The sequence below is a fragment of the Lissotriton helveticus genome, chromosome 7 (assembly GCF_964261635.1).
Source record: "Lissotriton helveticus chromosome 7, aLisHel1.1, whole genome shotgun sequence".
NCBI classification, from domain to species: Eukaryota; Metazoa; Chordata; class Amphibia; order Caudata; family Salamandridae; genus Lissotriton; species Lissotriton helveticus.
Window position 1 is genome coordinate 1052078254 of NC_136068.1, and position 18155 is coordinate 1052096408.

Consider the following 18155-nt stretch of genomic DNA (forward strand, 5'->3'; position numbering starts at 1 on the left):
TGTATGTATATATTTTATCTATATTAAAGTATCATATGGCTAAGAAACCATATCAATGCTTTTACAGTATTATTTCATAATACTCCTTTTACTGTACGCACTTTACTTTACTATGAGTATTGCAATTGTGGCAATTCATTTCTCTTGTATGAGGAAGAAGACTGCTCAATAAATTACACCTTTTATTGAAAACGCCCGTCTTTCTTTTCTCTGCATTCTGGTGAAACTAAGTACGCACATTTGACTGAGTGAAATAGCTGTCTATTGTTTTCACACGACTCTAGAGATACACTCTTATTCTGAGGGAGCAAAGTTGTCATGTTATATGGTTGTCGGAAGCTAATCCCTTCTGGTCTATCCAGGGAGGTTAAACTCCTCCTCGTTTATTCGAGAAAGTTTCTAGTGACCTCTGAGCTAGCTGGAAAACCTTAAGTCTAATATAGTCAGTAGAGACCTAGTCGACCTCAGTCCTACGTCTACACTGCTGAATATATTATTCCAATGCGCAGAGCCTATTGAGAATATAGGAACTACACTACAGTCCCATATAGATGATATTTATCTGACGGATGATGATTTGAAGGATCACTTGACCAACCAACCAATCAATCAACCATGGCATTTATAAAGGGTGGGGAATGCTGCTACTGCTCGAGTAGCCAGGTCTTGAGGAGTCTTCTGAAGGTCAGCAGGTCCTGGGTCTGCCGTAGGTGGATGTGGAGGGTGTTCCAGGTCTTGGCGGCGAGGTGGGAGAACGATCTGCCGCTGGAGGTTGCTCTTCAGTAAAGGGGTGGGCGGACATCTCTGTTCCGCCCACGGAATGTGCTGAGATTTGCCCCTTCCGTCTTCCGCAAAGAAGGCGGAGAAACTAGGCAAATTTCCACACATTCGGGGGGCAGAACGTAAGTTGGCCGCCTGCCTCCCGCCAGTTGCCCGCCTCCCGCCTGCCGTATTTAATGATATTTAAAAGGCTAAAATGAAATTTGAAATTAAACTTACCTTAATGCGGGCGCATCCTTGCCCATCGCGGCTTCATCTGGGAACTGCGCATGCGCGGGAGCCTGCGCATGCGCATTCCTCGCCAGGGTGGGTGGCGGGCGGCGCGTAACGGAAATATGCAGAGAGGCACGAAGATTGGTTCAATCTCCGTGCCTCTCCGCAAGAGTCCCTTACGCAACTTCTGTCCACCCCTACTTCAGATACGGAGGACTGTGGCGAGGGTGAGGTCGGCAGAGCGGAGCTGGTGGGTGGGGGAGTAGAAGCTGAGTCGTCTGTTGAGGTACGCTGGTCCGGTGTTGTGAAGTGCCCTGTGTGCATGGGTGAGGAGCTTGAAGGTTATCCTCTTATTGACGGGGAGCCAGTGCAGGTCTCTCAGGAGGGGTGTGATGTGGATGCGGCGAGGGTTATTGAGGATCAGGCGTGTAGAGACGTTCTGGATGCATTGCGGCCGTTTCAGAAGTTTGGCCGAGGCTCCTGCATAGAGGGCGTTTACATAGTCCAATCTGCTGCTGACGAGGGCCCTGGATGACCGCTCTTCTCGTTTCGCTGGGGATCCACTTGTAGATCTTTCGGAGCATGCGGAGGGTGTTGAAGCAGGAGGAAAAGACGGCGTTGACCTGCTTGGTCATGGAGAGGGTGGAGTTGAGGATGACCCCTAGGTTGAGTGCGTGATCGGTGGGTGATCAGTGGGTGTTGGAGCTGTTCCCAGTGCGGTCGGCCACCAGGAGTCGTCCCAGGCCGAGCGGGTGGATCCGAGGATGAGGACCTCCGTCTTGTCTGAGTTCAGCTTCAGCCAGCTGTTCCTAATCCATTCGGCGACGGCCTTCATTCCTTCGTGGAGATTGGTTTTGGTGATGTGGGGGTCCTTGGTGAGGGAGGGGATCAGCTGGGTGTCATCGGCGTAGAAGATGATGTTGAGGTTGTGTAGTCGGGCGACGTGCGCGAGTGGTACCATGTACACGTTAAACAGTGTAGGGTTGAGGGGTAAGCCCTGGGGAATGCCGCAGATGATCTTGGTGGCTTCGGAGCTGATGAGGGGGGTGGACGCTCTGTGTACTGCTGGAGAGGAAGGAGGCGGTCCAGTCCAGGGCCTTCTCTTGGATCCCGGCACAAAGCTACCCCCAACGGGGTATCCCGGTGCTGTGGGTCACTTCCTTCAGAAGCTCTAGCCCTAATCTAAAAACGTTCAACGACAGAGTCAGCCTTGTCCCCAAACAATCAAGTTCCATTGAAAGGCATGTCCATCAGGGAGAACTGGGCATCACCCAAGAAGCCAGTTGATTACAGCCATGCATAGCTACAAAAGGCAAAGCTGGTGCTTTTAGTCCTTACAAAGGAGTAGATGGTGTTCAAGCCACAAAGAGTTGTCCTGAATTGCCTATGAAAGAGCAGGGCAAAGTTCTTCTGGAACATCAAGTGTCACTGTGTCTCAAAGGGCATGAGAATAGCGGCCCAGCAAACAGGAGGTGTTGATCAGTCACAGGGCCAAACTGGTTGTAGAGATAAATGTTTCCCAAAAGTTTCTACTATTTTTGATTCCTTGTCAGGGGAGTAGTAGGGAAATTGTTGGGATTGGTACGGCTAGTGGAAGATTGCAAAATTGACTCTCTTGAGGGGGGGCATTGTGACAAAAATGCCAGGTCACCTGGGACAGGGCAGTAGCAGCTGGCAATTTGCTGATTAACTGGTGGGCCAATGTAAGACTTAGCCCAGGTCTCTCGGAAAGGTAGCCTTATAGGCCTTCCATGTCTGGGCCAGGAGGAGATAAAAGAAAGGAATTGCAATTCCTAAATCGCGATTTTTAAGGAATTGCAATTCCTTATGCATGCAGGAATTGCTAAAAAAATAGCTATACCTACACATTCCTTAATTTTAAGTTGCAAATTGCGAGTCGCAATTAAGGAATGGCTTTCAATTCATTTCTATGGTCCTAGTGGCCCATTGGAATGAATGGGAATTGCATGCGCAATTTGTGAGTACCCAATAGAATCTCGCACATTGCGCATGCAATTTCAAGGGTGCAAGGGTGCCCAAAGGACACCCTGCTGCAACCCTGAAATTTCCATTTTAACACATGTTACGCACACAAATGCCCCAAGGGCATGTGTGTGTGTAACATGGAACTTTGAAAAATGCACTTTAGTGCATTTTTTAAAGAATTCGCAAATTACCATTGTAGGAGAGTAGGGTCTGCAATCCTATGATCACCCAGATTTTTGCTTTTTGCTTCACTGGTTTACGACTTTCCCTGGCTGTGGGCCTGCTAATCAGACCCACAGCCTAGCTGTTCTCTCTATTCCAAATTGTACCCAGGTACTGAATTGGCACTGGGCCCTCTCCAAGTCCCTGTACCCAGGGCAGAAGTGCACCCAGTAGTCTCCCAGGGGCTGCAGCATGTATTATGCCACCCCTGGGCTGACAAACTAAACTGACACAACTAGCTGCTTGACAGCTGGGGCAAGGTGGTGTAATCACCCTTTGCTTTAGATATAGTATACCTATATCTAAACTAAAATGGGCACACAGATCTCCTATCAGTCACTCCTATGGCAGGCCTTAACAATCCTGGAGGCAGAGTGCTTGGAATCGTGTGGGATAGTGCTCTGGCATGAGCTGAGCCTGTCTGCGGCTTTCGGGATCTATCCCTTAGCCGTTTCCATGATAGCGTCAGACCATATACTCTTAAGTGCCTTATAATCCTTGCGGTTATGGTAACTTTGGTCTGACAATATCTAAACATGTCGTGTAAGGTGTCATACGCTTTGGAATACTACCCCCTCGCCAGTTCTGGCGACGGGGGTAGCATTCCACCCCTCTAGAGGGAGAAGACATGTTGGTAGCCTGTAACCCCGGTTAAAGTTGAACATAGCCTCAGCTCCACAAAATGGATGCTGCCACCGAGACACAAGTCTGACCTCCTGCTGCTGGGAGTCCTTCCAGCGAGGAGTGCTTGGACAAAGGGTTTCCTGTCAGGGGCGGTGCCAGCACCATCCCAGACAGGGTTTTGTGTATCCCAGGTAGGCAGGGCTATTGAGGAAGGTGACTGCAAGTGGCACCCCGGTGCTCACTGTGCATATGCCGGCTCAAACCAGTTCCTGGGGCACACCAGCCCCTGAGCTGGGGAGAGACCGGACAAAGGAGAGGGGTGTAACCACCCCCCTCCTAGTCCCACCCATAGGGCAGGACTTAGTCGCGTGCCAGCCCCTTTTCTCAGGATAAAGGTAGGAGCAGGCCCCCTTCCAAATCAGATCATCTTTGAATCCTGAACCTACTTTCCACGAAAGGAACTCAAGACTTCTTCCTAAGATTTCTCCCTTGTGACTAAGGAGTAGTCACCCTGCAGCAGCAGGCACCAACCAAGCATTGCGGTTTGCTGTAAGTCTCTCCTCCGGATCAAGACTGCTCAGCTTGACGAGAACCGGCTTCCCTGGCACCTCTGACCTCTACCTACATCATCAGCCACGCTGAGATTCGTGGGTGTGACGAGACCTCGAGGGACCGGCCATCTTCAAGACTGCACGACGCTTGCTCAGCACGACCGCCGAGGGACCCTCGAGTGAGTGCTTTGGGGTTTGAGAAGCCCCAACCCTGAGCAGCTCCAGCACCGAAGTCCAGCCCCCCAGCATCCATGAGATCTGCATGGGGCCCTTCTGCTCTTTGCTGCTCACCGCGTTGTCCAGGACACTTGCCCGTTGGCTAGTGGCCCTTCTGACGACGAACTACGACGACAACACCGCTGGTCTGGTTGCTCCAGACTGGCCCTTGCTCCCCTCCAGCAGAGGAGCACCCCGGACCCTCCTGGTCCACTCCAGACGCCATTTTGAGTCCACCGCGTGGGCTTGCATTTGCCAAGAGTTGTTGCCCCAATCCTGGGTCCAGCGACGTCGACAGCAGATACCATCGTGGGACAACTCGCACCTCCATCCTGGTCGCCGACAACGCCTCCTGGTCCGAGAGACTGCAGAGCCCAGCGTCGCCCACTCACCTGGTCGAGGTGACTTCGTCCGGTGCCATCCTGGTGCCCACCTAATCACTGGCTAGTGATTCAGAACTTGGTCCCCTCTGCTTACAGGTCTCCTTCACCGATCCAGGCTTGGATCCCTCCGAATCTCTTCACTGGTCGCCTGCCAGCAACTTCTTCTTTCAGGCTCCATAGACTGTAACAAGGATTCCCGACGTCTTTTCAGACCTATGCAGCCGCAGCCCCTGGGCTAGGTAACCTAAGCATTTCAGTGCTCCAGCATAGCTTAACTATCTAAGGGTCCATATCCTTTTTCGTTTTCAGCCTATCTAGTCGGATTCGTCTGATAACTGTAACTTTGCATTTACTAGCCTCCATAGACTTTGTTCCGCATCCCGCGTGAGAGTGCACACTCTGCACCCGATCTCCCTAGGCCTCCTGCTTGTAATCTAAAGGTTCAGTAGTCTAGTCCTAGCGATCCCAAAGCCTCTGAGAATAGTTACTTACCTGCTAGTAATTCGTATTCCACTTTTGTAGTATATGGTTTTTCGTGCCCCTCGGGCATTTGTGTAAATTGTGCGACTTTAAGTATTTCTTCAAGAGTTTTGTATTGTGCTTAGCTCCCTGACTCATAAAGAGTTCAGGGTAGTCTTGTTATAAATAAATATACTTTTATTTTCATAACAACTTGTGTGGTGTCCTTTCACTTGGTGTTCAAGGGGTAAATGTGATGGTAAAACAGCTGGCTTAACACGCCCTCTAGAGTTTAGCCTAAAGACTGCACGTGTCCATGCTACTAGGATAGCTGGTCTATCAGGTTGACTTACAACCAATCATCAATACATAGTGATCACTAGAATAGTGAGCACTGCATATCAGGCCAACTTCTCACAACCATCAACATGGAATTGACGGTAATTTGCAATTCCTATTTGCGTAATCGCAATTTTATTGTTAATGCATTGCATTTAAGGAATTGTAATTTGCGATTCCTTAAATGCAATCGCAATTAAAGTAATCGTGAATTTAGCGATTACTATTTGAATTGCTATTTTTGCATTTGAGATGATGCATCTCAAATGCAAAAATACCAGTCGCAAAAGAAGAATCTGCCCGTTTGCGATCGGTATTTTCATTGATGCATGTGGCCCTATGTTCCAAAAAGAGAGTGTAAAGAATGGGGCCTGCCTTGTTGTAAAGTAAGTGCAGAAACCTTGGTCAAATTAACTTGTGATGCTGGGTAAAGTCAGATCTGTGTTGTGTCAGCATCTAAGAGGACTATCAGGTCCATCTCTTCAAAAGCGAAGTCGGCATCAGCATCAACATACCAGGACCGGGAGTGGTCATGGGTGCAAGGGGCAGCTTCGGTATTGGAGCCGAAAGTCAAAGAAGCTCAGAAGGTCCAGCTGGTGCTGAGGGCAAACCCACAGACGGTAAAGCAGGTGGAAGGCCTCTCCGTGCTGCGGGCACAAAGGCACGCTAGAGGGAGTCAGTAGAGACCTGAGGAGTTGCAGCATAGCTATGTAGATCTCTTCAATCTGATGCAGCCTGGCTGAAGGATCCAAAAACTTGGGCTGTGCCAGGACCAGCTGCAGAATCGGCTCAACATGTCTGCCAACTTTAGGAGCAGGAATGTAACTTTAGGCAACACCCACGTGTTTTGACAAGGTAGAGGGAATCGTTGAAGGATCAGATGGCACTTCAACTGCTTACGTTTTTTATGCCTACCTGAGGTTTTGGAGTGCGACAAAGACAAACCTTTAGAGCCGCTTCCTTAACTTCGGGAGTGGGAGAGGGGCCAGGATCGAGCTCAGAAGTTGGAGTTGTTCCAGCGCTGCGTCTTCTTGTGCTTGGTGACAAAGTTTCATCTTCCATTCCCTGATGGCCTTTGGGTTCATTGATGCGAAGTCTCGGCAGATCTTGAAGTCGTGGTTCGACCCTAGACACTACAGGCAAATCTCGTGAGGATCTGTTACAGACATCTGTTTATGACAATTCCTATAGGGCTTAAAACCTGTCGTCTTGGGGATTGACGACCCTTGCACGTTGCTTCAGGAGCAGAACAGCATCAGTGCAGAGCTGCACAGAATCGCCATCCAGCACGCAGCGGTACTGTGGATCCGGTCTGATGCCTGAGGAATCTGTGATTGGAAGTCTCTATCAGAAATGTACTTACTTACTCACTAATGCATTTATAACTTGAAGAAAGGTAATTTTCATTTTAGGTGACCTATTTCCTGGGTGAAAGATTTTCACTAAAATTAACACAATTAACATTTTACAACCCCTTTTGATATGAATGCATTCCCTTGTCTGGTATGTATATAATCTCCTCTGCCATTGGTCATTACTGGAACACAAGACACAGTGGAATTGAAAGAATATCAAAACAAACAACAACAAAAAATGACTGTTTTACATTCTAAAAAGAGGCAATGCTTCTCTGCTAAATTGGGACTGTGTACGCACCTGAGAAGAGGTGTCCTGTAGTTTGGTCAAACCGTTTTCCAGTCTCTCTATTTTAGCAATCAGCTCTTTCCTTTTCATGGCAAGAAGATGCTGGTAAAGTTTGATTTGTTCAAGAAAGGTTTTTGGTGTTGTATAGTTATAACGTCTCTCTGAAGCAAGATAAACTTTTGACATCTCATTTGCAGTTTTATGAACATACGACATGAAGAGACTGATGGAGCTCTTCACTTCGGGCTATAAAGCAAAACAGACAAACAAAGCAATCTTTTGAAATTGAAACACACATCTAGGGTAATAATATGGGGTAAGGTACTTCAAATAGGGCATTTTACAATAGCCTGCGGTCAAGGGCTATACCGGTTGTTAAAGGCCTGAGGTACATGCCAGAGCAGCACATAACTAGTGAGAGGGCCTGTAACAGCCGGTATAGTCCAAGGCAGATGTGCAATAAGGCAATTCAAACATTCCATGCACCGAGTGTAGAATTTACTGGTAACCTCATTGATGCTTACTTACTTTCATTTATATTAATTCAAAATATGTGCCACTTACTTTGTGTCCTTTAAAGAATACATACTGTTTCTCGTTGTTTACAATATGGTGAATACATCAGGCAGTGATATGATACGACAGTGTTGGCGGGTTGATGTAAGGTTGGTGGTTTACCTTGTCAATGGATAGTGATATAATCTGGCATCTTAAATCTGCAAATCTGAGTATTGTTTGCTAAAACAAGACTTCTCATTTCTTTTTTAATTTACTGCCACAGACGACCAGTGATAGCATACTGAAATACTTAGTTTTTGTAATATTTCTTTTAATGAATGCATTTTTTCAACAAATTCATTATGCTTTGAACATTATAGGTAGTAATAAAGCACTTTTGATTAGAATGGAATGCACAAACTAAGTGAGGCAATGCCAACTATACAAAATTTGCTTATTATTGACATGTTTGTCTATAGAGGTTTTATTAAAACATAAGCTTAAATATATATAAAAATGAATGTATGGGAGGCAGAGCGTAGATTCGGACAATATAGCTACCTCCCTTCAGAACTCCACTGATCAGACTCTGTTGCTGGCTACAATCCTGTCTGCAATGAGGCAATTGTACAGAAACTCCTGGCACCTTGGAGCCGATGCTCAAGAGAGGCACTGGATAAACTATGAAGACTATAATAAATATAAATAAAGTAGACAAGGTGGAAAACTGGCCTCTGGAATGGAGGAGCTGCCTGAGAAAATAGAGCCTATGGTTTCTGGTTTAGAGACAGCTGTCCAGTTGGTAGAAAACAAAGTGCTTCATCTTGACAATAAGACAGATATCATTAAGTCTCTGCCACAGGAACAAGATGATCTGAGAACAAAGGTGGAAAATGTGTCAAGAAAATTCATTATCCATATACTGGGTGTCGTCCAGTGCCTCCTCACATCTCCATGACTGAGACAGTGCAACCTTTTTTTACAGGAGCACTCGGGTTCTGTCTAGGGACCAAAGCTAAGCCAGTGCAGAAAGCACATGGGCTGGCTGCTAAAGTGTTGCACACAGGTGTCCCCTCCTATAGTGGAACAGTAATAGCAATACTTTATGACTCAGATCGCCATGAGCTAATCCTGCATGCAGGAACCTCAGTGAGAGATTCCCTACAAATTGGAGAAAGAGGAATATTTTTCTTTCTGTATTTTGGAGACATTTCACAAAATAAGAGAAGTCAGATGAAGTCCCGCTGCAAGGAGCTGTTCAACGCGGGTAAGAGTGGCATGAGAAACCCCAAGACTTTCAATGTGATTTCATGCTCCGCTTCATTCTCTTTCACGTATGATTGACTGGAAGTGGTGTTAATCCCTTAGCAAATTTTGGTGTTTCTTGTCAGACCTGTTTCTCTGTAAAGCACTCTAAATGACAATTCAGATATATACATGTAGAACCCATTTGGTCCTACAAGAATAATAGACAGGGAAGGTGTAAACATATTTTTTTTTAACAAGTATTTTTATTGGGTTTTTTCAACAATCAATAATAAACACATTGACTGGTCAAGGGTTACATAGTGTCTTATTGAGTCTCCATGTGAACGCTTCAGCATACAGGAGTATGAGAGGTCCAGGATGTGGGCTTCTGCGCGAAACTGGGGAGCTGGGGGTGCTGCTTGTTCACATGGGCGGCTCAATAGTAGCGTGTGTAGACCTTGTGTCTAGAGGGAAACAACATAGAGAGAGTGCTGGGGAGGGGATTGGATACCAGGGTGCTGCATGATGTGGGATGTAGTCAGTGCCCAGGCATGGGGCTCGGACAGGGTTTAGTTATGCAGACAGTAACAAGACTAGGGGAAGGGAGAGAGCCCCTGAAGGGGGGTTTATCAAAGGAGTCCAGACAGAGAAAAAGTGGTCTGATTTAGGAAGGGCTGTGTCGTAGGGTTCATGGAGGCAGAGTGTCATCTCGGGGTGAGTGGGAAGAAGTGGACTAAGAGGTCGTTCCATGCAGGGGAGATAGGGTGTCTGAGGATATGCCAGACCTTCTCAAAGCATAAGGCCATGCCCTCACCCCTCACCCACCGCTGTACCGCACCCTGAAAAGTCTCAAACCTGGAGGGGTGGTGCGATTGCCAGTTCAGGGTGATAGTACGCTCAGCGAGGAGCAATGTGAGGCTAGCAAAGCGTGCCCTGACCACTACATACTTACATTGTTTGAATATGCCCAGGGAGCAAGACCCCCAGGTGCCTATGTCCAAGAGCCACGTCACCTCGCGAAGATTCTCGTGGACTGTCTGCATATCTGTTAATAAGGTAGGTGTAGGAAGCTGGATTTTTATGTAGTATACCAAAATGAGGTATACTATGTAGATAGTCTGTTGTGTAGTTCCTAGGACTCCCTCAGGACCTGCACGTTTTGGATGACCTAAAGCACAAGTTACTACTTGTGTAACGATATATCTGTAAGACACATTAGTTAGCATTAGATTCCTTACCTTAGAATATCCCTAGGCGTCAGACTGGATCCGGAAACTTTTGCGTAGAAGTACCCTTGCGCGTCGGTAGGCGTCGTCTGCGGCTCCGCGTCCGTCGTCGGCGTCGTGGGCGCCGTGATGATGTCGTCGGAGTACTTAGACGCCGCCTCCGCGTGCTGACGTCAGTTCTTAGACACAGCTTTTCCGCGCCAGAAACGCAGAGCCATGTTAAAAACCAACACTGGTGCCATTGAAACTAGGGCCCTGAAAGGGGATAACCCTAACCCCAGATATTGGTTCGCAGAACGGGGAGGATGGGTGGGTCGGTAAGGAATCTAATACTAACTAATGTCTCTTACAGATATATCGTTACACAAGTAGTAACTTGTGCATCTGAAAGAGACACGTTAGTATTAGATTCCTTACCTTAGAATAGATACCCCAGCAATACCAACCCCGGTGGTGGGTCTGCGAACCAATAATCACACCAGAAAGTCCTGGAGGACGGAACGGCCAAAGAAGCCATCCCTCCGGACTTGACTGTCCAGGCAGTAGTGTCTTGCAAACGTGTGCAGCGATGCCCACGTAGCTGCCTGGCAGATGTCTTGTAAGGACACTCCCCTGCCCAAGGCAGTGGTAGTCGCCGTGGCTCGGGTAGAATGGGCCCGCAATCCAACAGGGGGCTCCTTTCTAGCCAAGGAGTAGCATGCCTGGATACACAAGATGATCCACCGGGAGATGGTCCTCTTGTGCACCGCTTTCCCCTTCTTAGCGCCCACGTAACCAACAAAGAGTTGGTCATCCACCCGGAACTGGCGTGTGTGATCCAAGTAAAATGAGAGCGCACGTTTTGGGTCCAGACGGTGGACCCGCTCTGCCTCTTTAGAGGGATGCGGTGGCGGAAAGAAGGTGGGCAAGGTGATAGACTGCCCGATGTGGAAGGCCGTGACAACCTTGGGCAGGAAAGAAGGCTTAGTACGCAGCACCACTTTGTTCGGATGGACAGAAAGGAAAGGTGGAGTACAAGAAAGGGCCTGGAGCTAACTCACTCTCCTGGCAGAGGTGATGGCAACGAGGAAAGCAGTCTTCAAAGTCAGAAGGCCGCAGCACCAGCACCCTGCTCGACAACCTCGCCAACCTGGGACTCAAGCAACTGGTGTCCACCCCCACCCACCTCGCCGGACACACACTCGACGCAGTCTTCTCATCCAGCACTGACATCGACTTCAGCCACGCCACTGAGCTTCAATGGACGGACCACAGCTGCGTCCACTTCACCTTCAAGAGAACGACGACCCACCACCACCAGCAACAGGCCGCCCGCAGAAGCTGGAACAAGATCACAGCACACCAGCTCGCCACCTCCCTGAGCCAGCACCCTCCTGCCAGCTCAACGAACCCCAGCCAGGCCGCGGACAACCTCACGAAGTGGATCAGCAACTGCGCAGACGAACTCGCCCCACTGAGGACCCCGCCTAGCAGACCCGGCAGCAAGAAGGCCCCATGGTTCACCGATGAACTCAAGAGCTCCAAGAAGAACTGCCGAGCCCTCGAGAAAGTCTGGAGAAGGGAACCGACACCGGACAACAGAACCTCCCTCAAACTTGCCACCCGGAAACACCACCAGCTGATCCGCGCCGCCTAGAAAACAGCATTCAAGGACCGGTTGGACAACAACGCACACAACTGCAAGGAACTCTTCAACATCGTGAAAGAGCTTTCCAACCCCAGCGCAGGAAACAACGACATCACCCCATCGCAAGACCTCTGCAACTCCCTCGCTTCATACTTCCACAACAAGATCACGGACATACACAACAGCTTCAACAACCAACCAACGCACACCATGACCGAACAACCACCCCCCACCACCACCCTCCACGCCTGGACCCCGATCAGCACCGAAGACACCATCCGCACGATGAACTCCATCCACTCCGGATCACCGACCGACCCCTGCCCTCACCACGTCTTCAACAAGGCCGACGCTGTCATCGCACCCCACCTGCGAGACATCATCAACACATCCTTTGACACCGCCACCTTCCCTGAGAGCTGGAAACACGCCGAACTCAGCGCTCTACTCAAGAAACCAACAGCGGACCCCACCGACCTCAAGAATTATCACCCCATCTCGCTCCTCCCGTTCCCAGCCAAAGTCATCGAGAAGACCGTCAACAAGCAACTGCCCGCCTTCCTCGAGACGAACGGATCCCTCGACCCCTCACAGTCCGGCTTCCGAGCCAACCACAGCACCGAGACCGCCCTCATCGCCGCCACCGATGACATCCGAGCCCTGATGGACAATGGAGAAACAGCGGCCCTCATCCTCCTAGACCTCTCCGCGGCATTCGACACGGTCTGCCACCGCACCCTAGTACGGCGCCTCGGCAACATCGGAATCCAGGACAAGGCGCTGGAATGGATCATCTCCTTCCTCGACGGAAGAACACAGAGAGTCCGCCTACCACCGTACAAGTCAGAGGCCTCCGAAGTCATCTGCGGCGTCCCCCAAGGATCATCTCTGAGCCCCACCCTCTTCAACGTCTACATGAGCCCCCTCGCGGCCATCGTACGCAAACACAACCTCAGCATAATCTCCTACGCCGACGACACCCAGCTGATCCTCTCCCTGACCAACGACCCCGCCGCCGCCAGAGCCAACCTGCACGAAGGGATGAAAGAGGTAGCCGAGTGGATGACGACCAGCCGCCTGAAACTGAACTCGGACAAGACGGAGGTCCTCATCCTGGGCTCCTCACCCTCCGCCTGGGACGACTCCTGGTGGCCTCCCGCCCTGGGCACCGCACCCAAACCGACGGACCACGCACGCAACCTGGGCTTCATACTGGACTCCTCCCTCTCCATGACCAGACAAGTCAACGCCGTCTCCTCATCATGCTTCAACATCCTACGCATGCTACGGAAGATCTTCTGGTGGATCCCCACCGAGACCAGGAAGACCGTCACCCAGGCCCTCGTCACCAGCCGACTGGACTACGGCAACGCCCTCTACGCCGGTACCACCGCCAAGCTCCAGAAGAGACTCCAGCGGATCCAGAACGCCTCAGCCAGACTCATCCTCGACATCCCACGAACCAGCCACATCTCCGGACCTCTGAGAGACCTTCACTGGCTCCCCGTCAACAAAAGAATCACCTTCCGCCTCCTCACCCACGCACACAAAGCCCTACACGACCAAGGCCCAAGCTACCTCAACAGCCAAGTCAACTTCTACGCTCCGAAACGCCACCTCCGATCAGCCAACCACGCCCTCGCCGCCGTCCCCCGCATCCGAAGAGCGACAACAGGAGGAAGGTCCTTCTCCTACCTGGCCGCCAAGACCTGGAACTCCCTCCCGACCGACTTGCGTCTGACCCAAGACCACCTCTCCTTCAGGAAGAAGCTGAAGACCTGGCTGTTCGAGCAGAATTTGCCATGTCTCAAATCTAAACATTGTCTATTGTTAGGCGATTTGAACATACACATGGACGAGGTCGTGAATCCCGATACAATAAAATTGATGGAGGTTACTGCAACTTTAGGATTTACTCCATTCGTTCACGATTCTACACATAATAAGGGCCATATTCTGGACCAAGTTTTTTCCACGGTTATGATTAATGTATTTGCCCCCCAACCCGTATTATGGTCGGATCATTTCTTAATTACTTTTAGTCTTTCTAGTATCTCTCCTGCCAGATTGAATTCTGTGACTCCGGCTAAACGTATGTTTAGGCCTTTCCATCTGTTATCTAGTGAAACGTTACTTCAGGCTTTGGTACGCTCACCTTGCACTTTGTCCGGTAATGTGGAAACTGACCTACCCATTTATACGGAATGGCTCACAACCACACTGGCGGATCTCGTGCCCGAGAAAGCCGTTGAAGCTAGAAACAAACGTGCTTCTGCTCCCTGGTTTTCATCTAAGCTTAAAGAAGCTCGTCAACATTGTAAGAGAGCAGAAAGAATTTGGAGAAAAGACTATCACCCTCATGAGAGAGTAAAACTTAAAGATTTGACAAGATCCTATCATAAATTGATTTGGAGTGAAAAAAAAGTTTACCTCGAACGTCGGATAGATGAATCGGACAATTCGTGTAAGGAGATTTTTAAAATTGTTAGAGACTTTACTTCGCCATCTTTGGCCATTCCTGTTCAGAGCCATTCTAAGCCTTGGCTTGATGAACTTGCACATTATTTTGTTAACAAAATAACTAGTATCCAAGCTGACCTTGCCATTTACTCTAAACAGCCTCGGGTTGTTGACCCTGATGCGCTTTTTTCTGTTAACCCCATTCTTGGGGAATTTCCGCAGTTAAGCCCTGCCGCTTCATTAGACTATCTGACAGGCTTGAAATCGGGCTCCCCTTTAGATCCTTGCCCGATCTCCTGTCTTAATAAAATAGCCTCTGTGCTAAATGGACCCATAAACTCCATTTTGAACTCTTCACTATCGTCTGGCATTGTCCCACAGGCCTGGAAGAGTGCCCTTATTCTTCCATTAATTAAAAAACCTAATCTTGATCCCACCATACACGCCAACTATAGGCCTATTTCTCTCCTCCCCGCTCTGGCGAAGGTGGCGGAAAAACATGTGCACCGATCTATCTCGGATTTTATCGAGAATAACAACTTGTTGCACAGTACGCAATCTGGGTTTCGTGCGAATTACAGCACAGAGACCGCATTGCTGGAAGTCACCACCGCCATTAGAGAGGTCTTAGACTCGGGAGGCAAGGCCATGTTGGTTATGTTAGACTTGTCGGCGGCGTTTGACACCGTCCCCCATGATACCCTCCTAATTCGACTCTGGGAGTGTGGTCTTAGGGGGACGGTGTGGAACTGGCTTAAGTCATTTCTAGCCAGCCGTCGGCAAACGATCTGGGCGCCACCTCACTCCGCAGCTATGTCAGCCCTGGAAGTGGGGGTCCCTCAGGGGTCTATTCTTAGTCCCCTGCTTTTCAACATCTTTATGGCCCCCCTTGCAGAGGTTGCGGAGTCGTTTGGCGCTCAGATCGTGTCTTACGCTGATGACACCCAGCTCTTGTTCACTCAGAACAGGAACGAGATGTTTGATGGGACTCGTATCAGAGGCTGCCTAGAAGCAGTCTTTGATTGGTTCAAGAGACACGGCCTGAAATGCAACTCCGACAAATCTGAGCTGCTTTTTTTCGGGTGTGTCTCTGAACCAAACTGGAAGAGTTGGTGGCCTCAGGATCTGTTTCCCCCTGCCAACGCTAGCACCAAGGCTAAAAATCTGGGCATCATTGTCGACAATGAGTTGACTTTTGGACCCCAAATAGCCTGTCTTGCTGGGAAATGCTTTGGCATCCTGAGGATGCTCAGGAAATTCCTCCCTCTGATTTCCGTGAACCATCGCAGGGTTATCGTCCAAGCATTGGTAGGGTCACGTATGGACTATGTTAACGTCCTTTATCTGGGTCTCCCCAAATACCTAGTAAGGAGACTTCAGGTTGTGCAAAACTCAGCCGCTCGGGCTATCTATGGTCTCCCTAGAAGAGCTAGTGCCTCTAACTTGCTGAGGGAATTGCACTGGCTCCCTATAGCCAAAAGGGTGTTGTTTAAGAGCTTGACGTTAACTTACAAGGCTCTTCATGACTCAGGCCCTGGGTACATCAAAAAGCGTCTTGCGTTGTATAAACCGAGCAGAGCTCTTCGTTCTGCCTCCTTGTTTCTAATGTCCGTTCCTTCCATCAAACGAACTAGACAAGGGGGGCGCTCTTTTCACTACCTGGCCCCACATGCGTGGAATAGATTGCCTCTTGCCCTTAGACAAGCCCCCAGCCTGATGTCCTTCAGGAAGGCATTAAAAACCTGGCTTTTTACTTATGAATTGTGAAGTCTTTTAACCTCAGTTATGTTTCCTTTCCATTAAAGGTCCTCTTCGCCAAAGCGCCGGGACACTCCATTGCGAGTAGCCGTTGCGCTATAGAAGAACCCAATTAACATAACATAACATAACATAACAGTAGCGGCACCCCCCCCCCCCCCCCAGCGCCTTGAGACCCTACGGGTATGTAGCGCGCTATATAAATGCCATTGATTGATTGATTGAGAAGGCGAAGCGGACAGTTGTGAAGTGGCTCAAAGGGAGCGCACATCAGAAACGTAAGAACCAGGTTCAAGTCCCACTGAGGCATCACAAACGGAACAGGAGGAAACGTGTGTGTGATGCCCTTAAGAAATCTATTTACAATAGGGGACTTGAACAAAGAAGGTTGATCAGGCAGCCTGAGAAAGGCTGAAAGGGCAGAAAGGTAGCCCTTGATAGTGCCCAGAGCAGAGCCCTGCTGGGCAAGAGAAAGAAGGAAGAGAAGAACCTCAGAAAGAGGGGCATTGAGAGGATCCACAGCCTTTGCTGTGCACCATGCCACAAACTGTTCCACCTGCAGGCGTATACCGACTTTGTGGAGGGACGCCTGGCTGCCAGAATGACGTTACAGACTTCAGGAGGCAAGTCAAATGGCCTCAACTGTCGCGCTCAATCTCCAAGCATGGAGGTGGAGACTGGACAGGTTCGGGTGGAGGACCGTCCCCTGCTGCTGCGACAGAAGGTCCTCCTGAAGAGGCAGACGAACCGGGGGATCGACTGACATACTGAGTAGCTCTGGATACCAGTACCTTCTCGCCCAGTCCGGAGCCACAAGGATGACTTGGGCCCGGTCGCGCTTGATCTTCTTCAGCATTCTGGGCAGAAGTGGTATAGGCGGAAAGGTGTACAACAGACCGCAACTCCACTCGTGACGAAAAGCGTCTCCGAGCGAGTGCCGCCTTGGAAATTCCAACGCGCAGAACTGATGACATTGCGCGTTCTCTTCGGTGGTGAATAGATCTAACCAAGGCTCTCCCCATCGCTGAAAGAGGCCTTGCGCTACGTCCGAGTTCAGACGCCATTCGTGATCCATCATGCACCGACGGCTGAGCTCGTCCGCCCTGGCGTTCAGAGAACCTGCCAGGTGTTGAGCCACCAGGGTCACGCCCTGGCGTTCCAGCCATTGCCAAAGGTGAAGAGCCTCCTGGCAAAGGGTCCACGACCCCACCCCGCCTTGTTTGTTGCAGTACCACATGGAGGTGGTGTTGTCCGTGAACACCTGCACTACACTCCTCCGGACAGAGGGGAGGAATGCCTTCAGTGCCAGACGAATCGCCCGGAGCTCCAACAGGTTGATGTGGAGCCAGGCCTCCGCCGGAGACCAGAGGCCTCTGATCTCTGCCTCTCCCATGTGGCCTCCCCAGCCCTGGAGGGACGCGTCCGTCACAACTACGTGCTCCGGTTGGGGAAGGGAAAGGGATCTGCCGCTGACCCAATCGCGGTCCGTGTGCCACCACTGCAGCTGTCTCGCAGTGCCCTCCGAGATCAGGACGTGGTCGGACAGGTTGCCCTGATGCTGGGCCCACTGAAACTTCAGGTCCCACTGCAGAGCCCGCATCCGCCACCTGGCGTGATGCACCAGTAGGATGCAGGAGGCCATCAGCCCCAGAAGCCGCAGCGTCAACCTGACCGAGACCCGGGATAACGGCTGAAAGATGGGAATCAGAGCCTGAATATCCCGGACCCGCTGTTCGGGTGGATAAACCCAAAACCGCGCCGAGTCTAGAACCGCTCCGATGAAGAGGAGCTTCTGAGAGGGGCACAGGTGTGACTTTGGCACATTGATGGAGAATCCCAGCTGGTGCAGGAGGTCTGCCGTAGTCTGGAGGTGGCTGACGACTGTCTGGGGCGAGCGCGCCTTCAACAACCAGTCGTCGAG

General features: G+C 50.1%; 1 protein-coding gene across 4 annotated transcripts in view; it reads right to left on the reverse strand.

Moving 5' to 3' along the window:
• DNAH17 (dynein axonemal heavy chain 17) overlaps positions 1 to 18155 on the reverse strand; it is a 12633448-nt gene that overhangs the window by 3824269 nt on the left and 8791024 nt on the right. For all 4 annotated transcript variants that reach the window (XM_078653923.1, XM_078653924.1, XM_078653922.1 and 1 more), the window contains one exon: positions 7430 to 7663. In XM_078653923.1, the coding sequence (XP_078510049.1) occupies positions 7430 to 7663 (234 nt within the window). The remainder of the gene's footprint in view (positions 1 to 7429; positions 7664 to 18155) is intronic.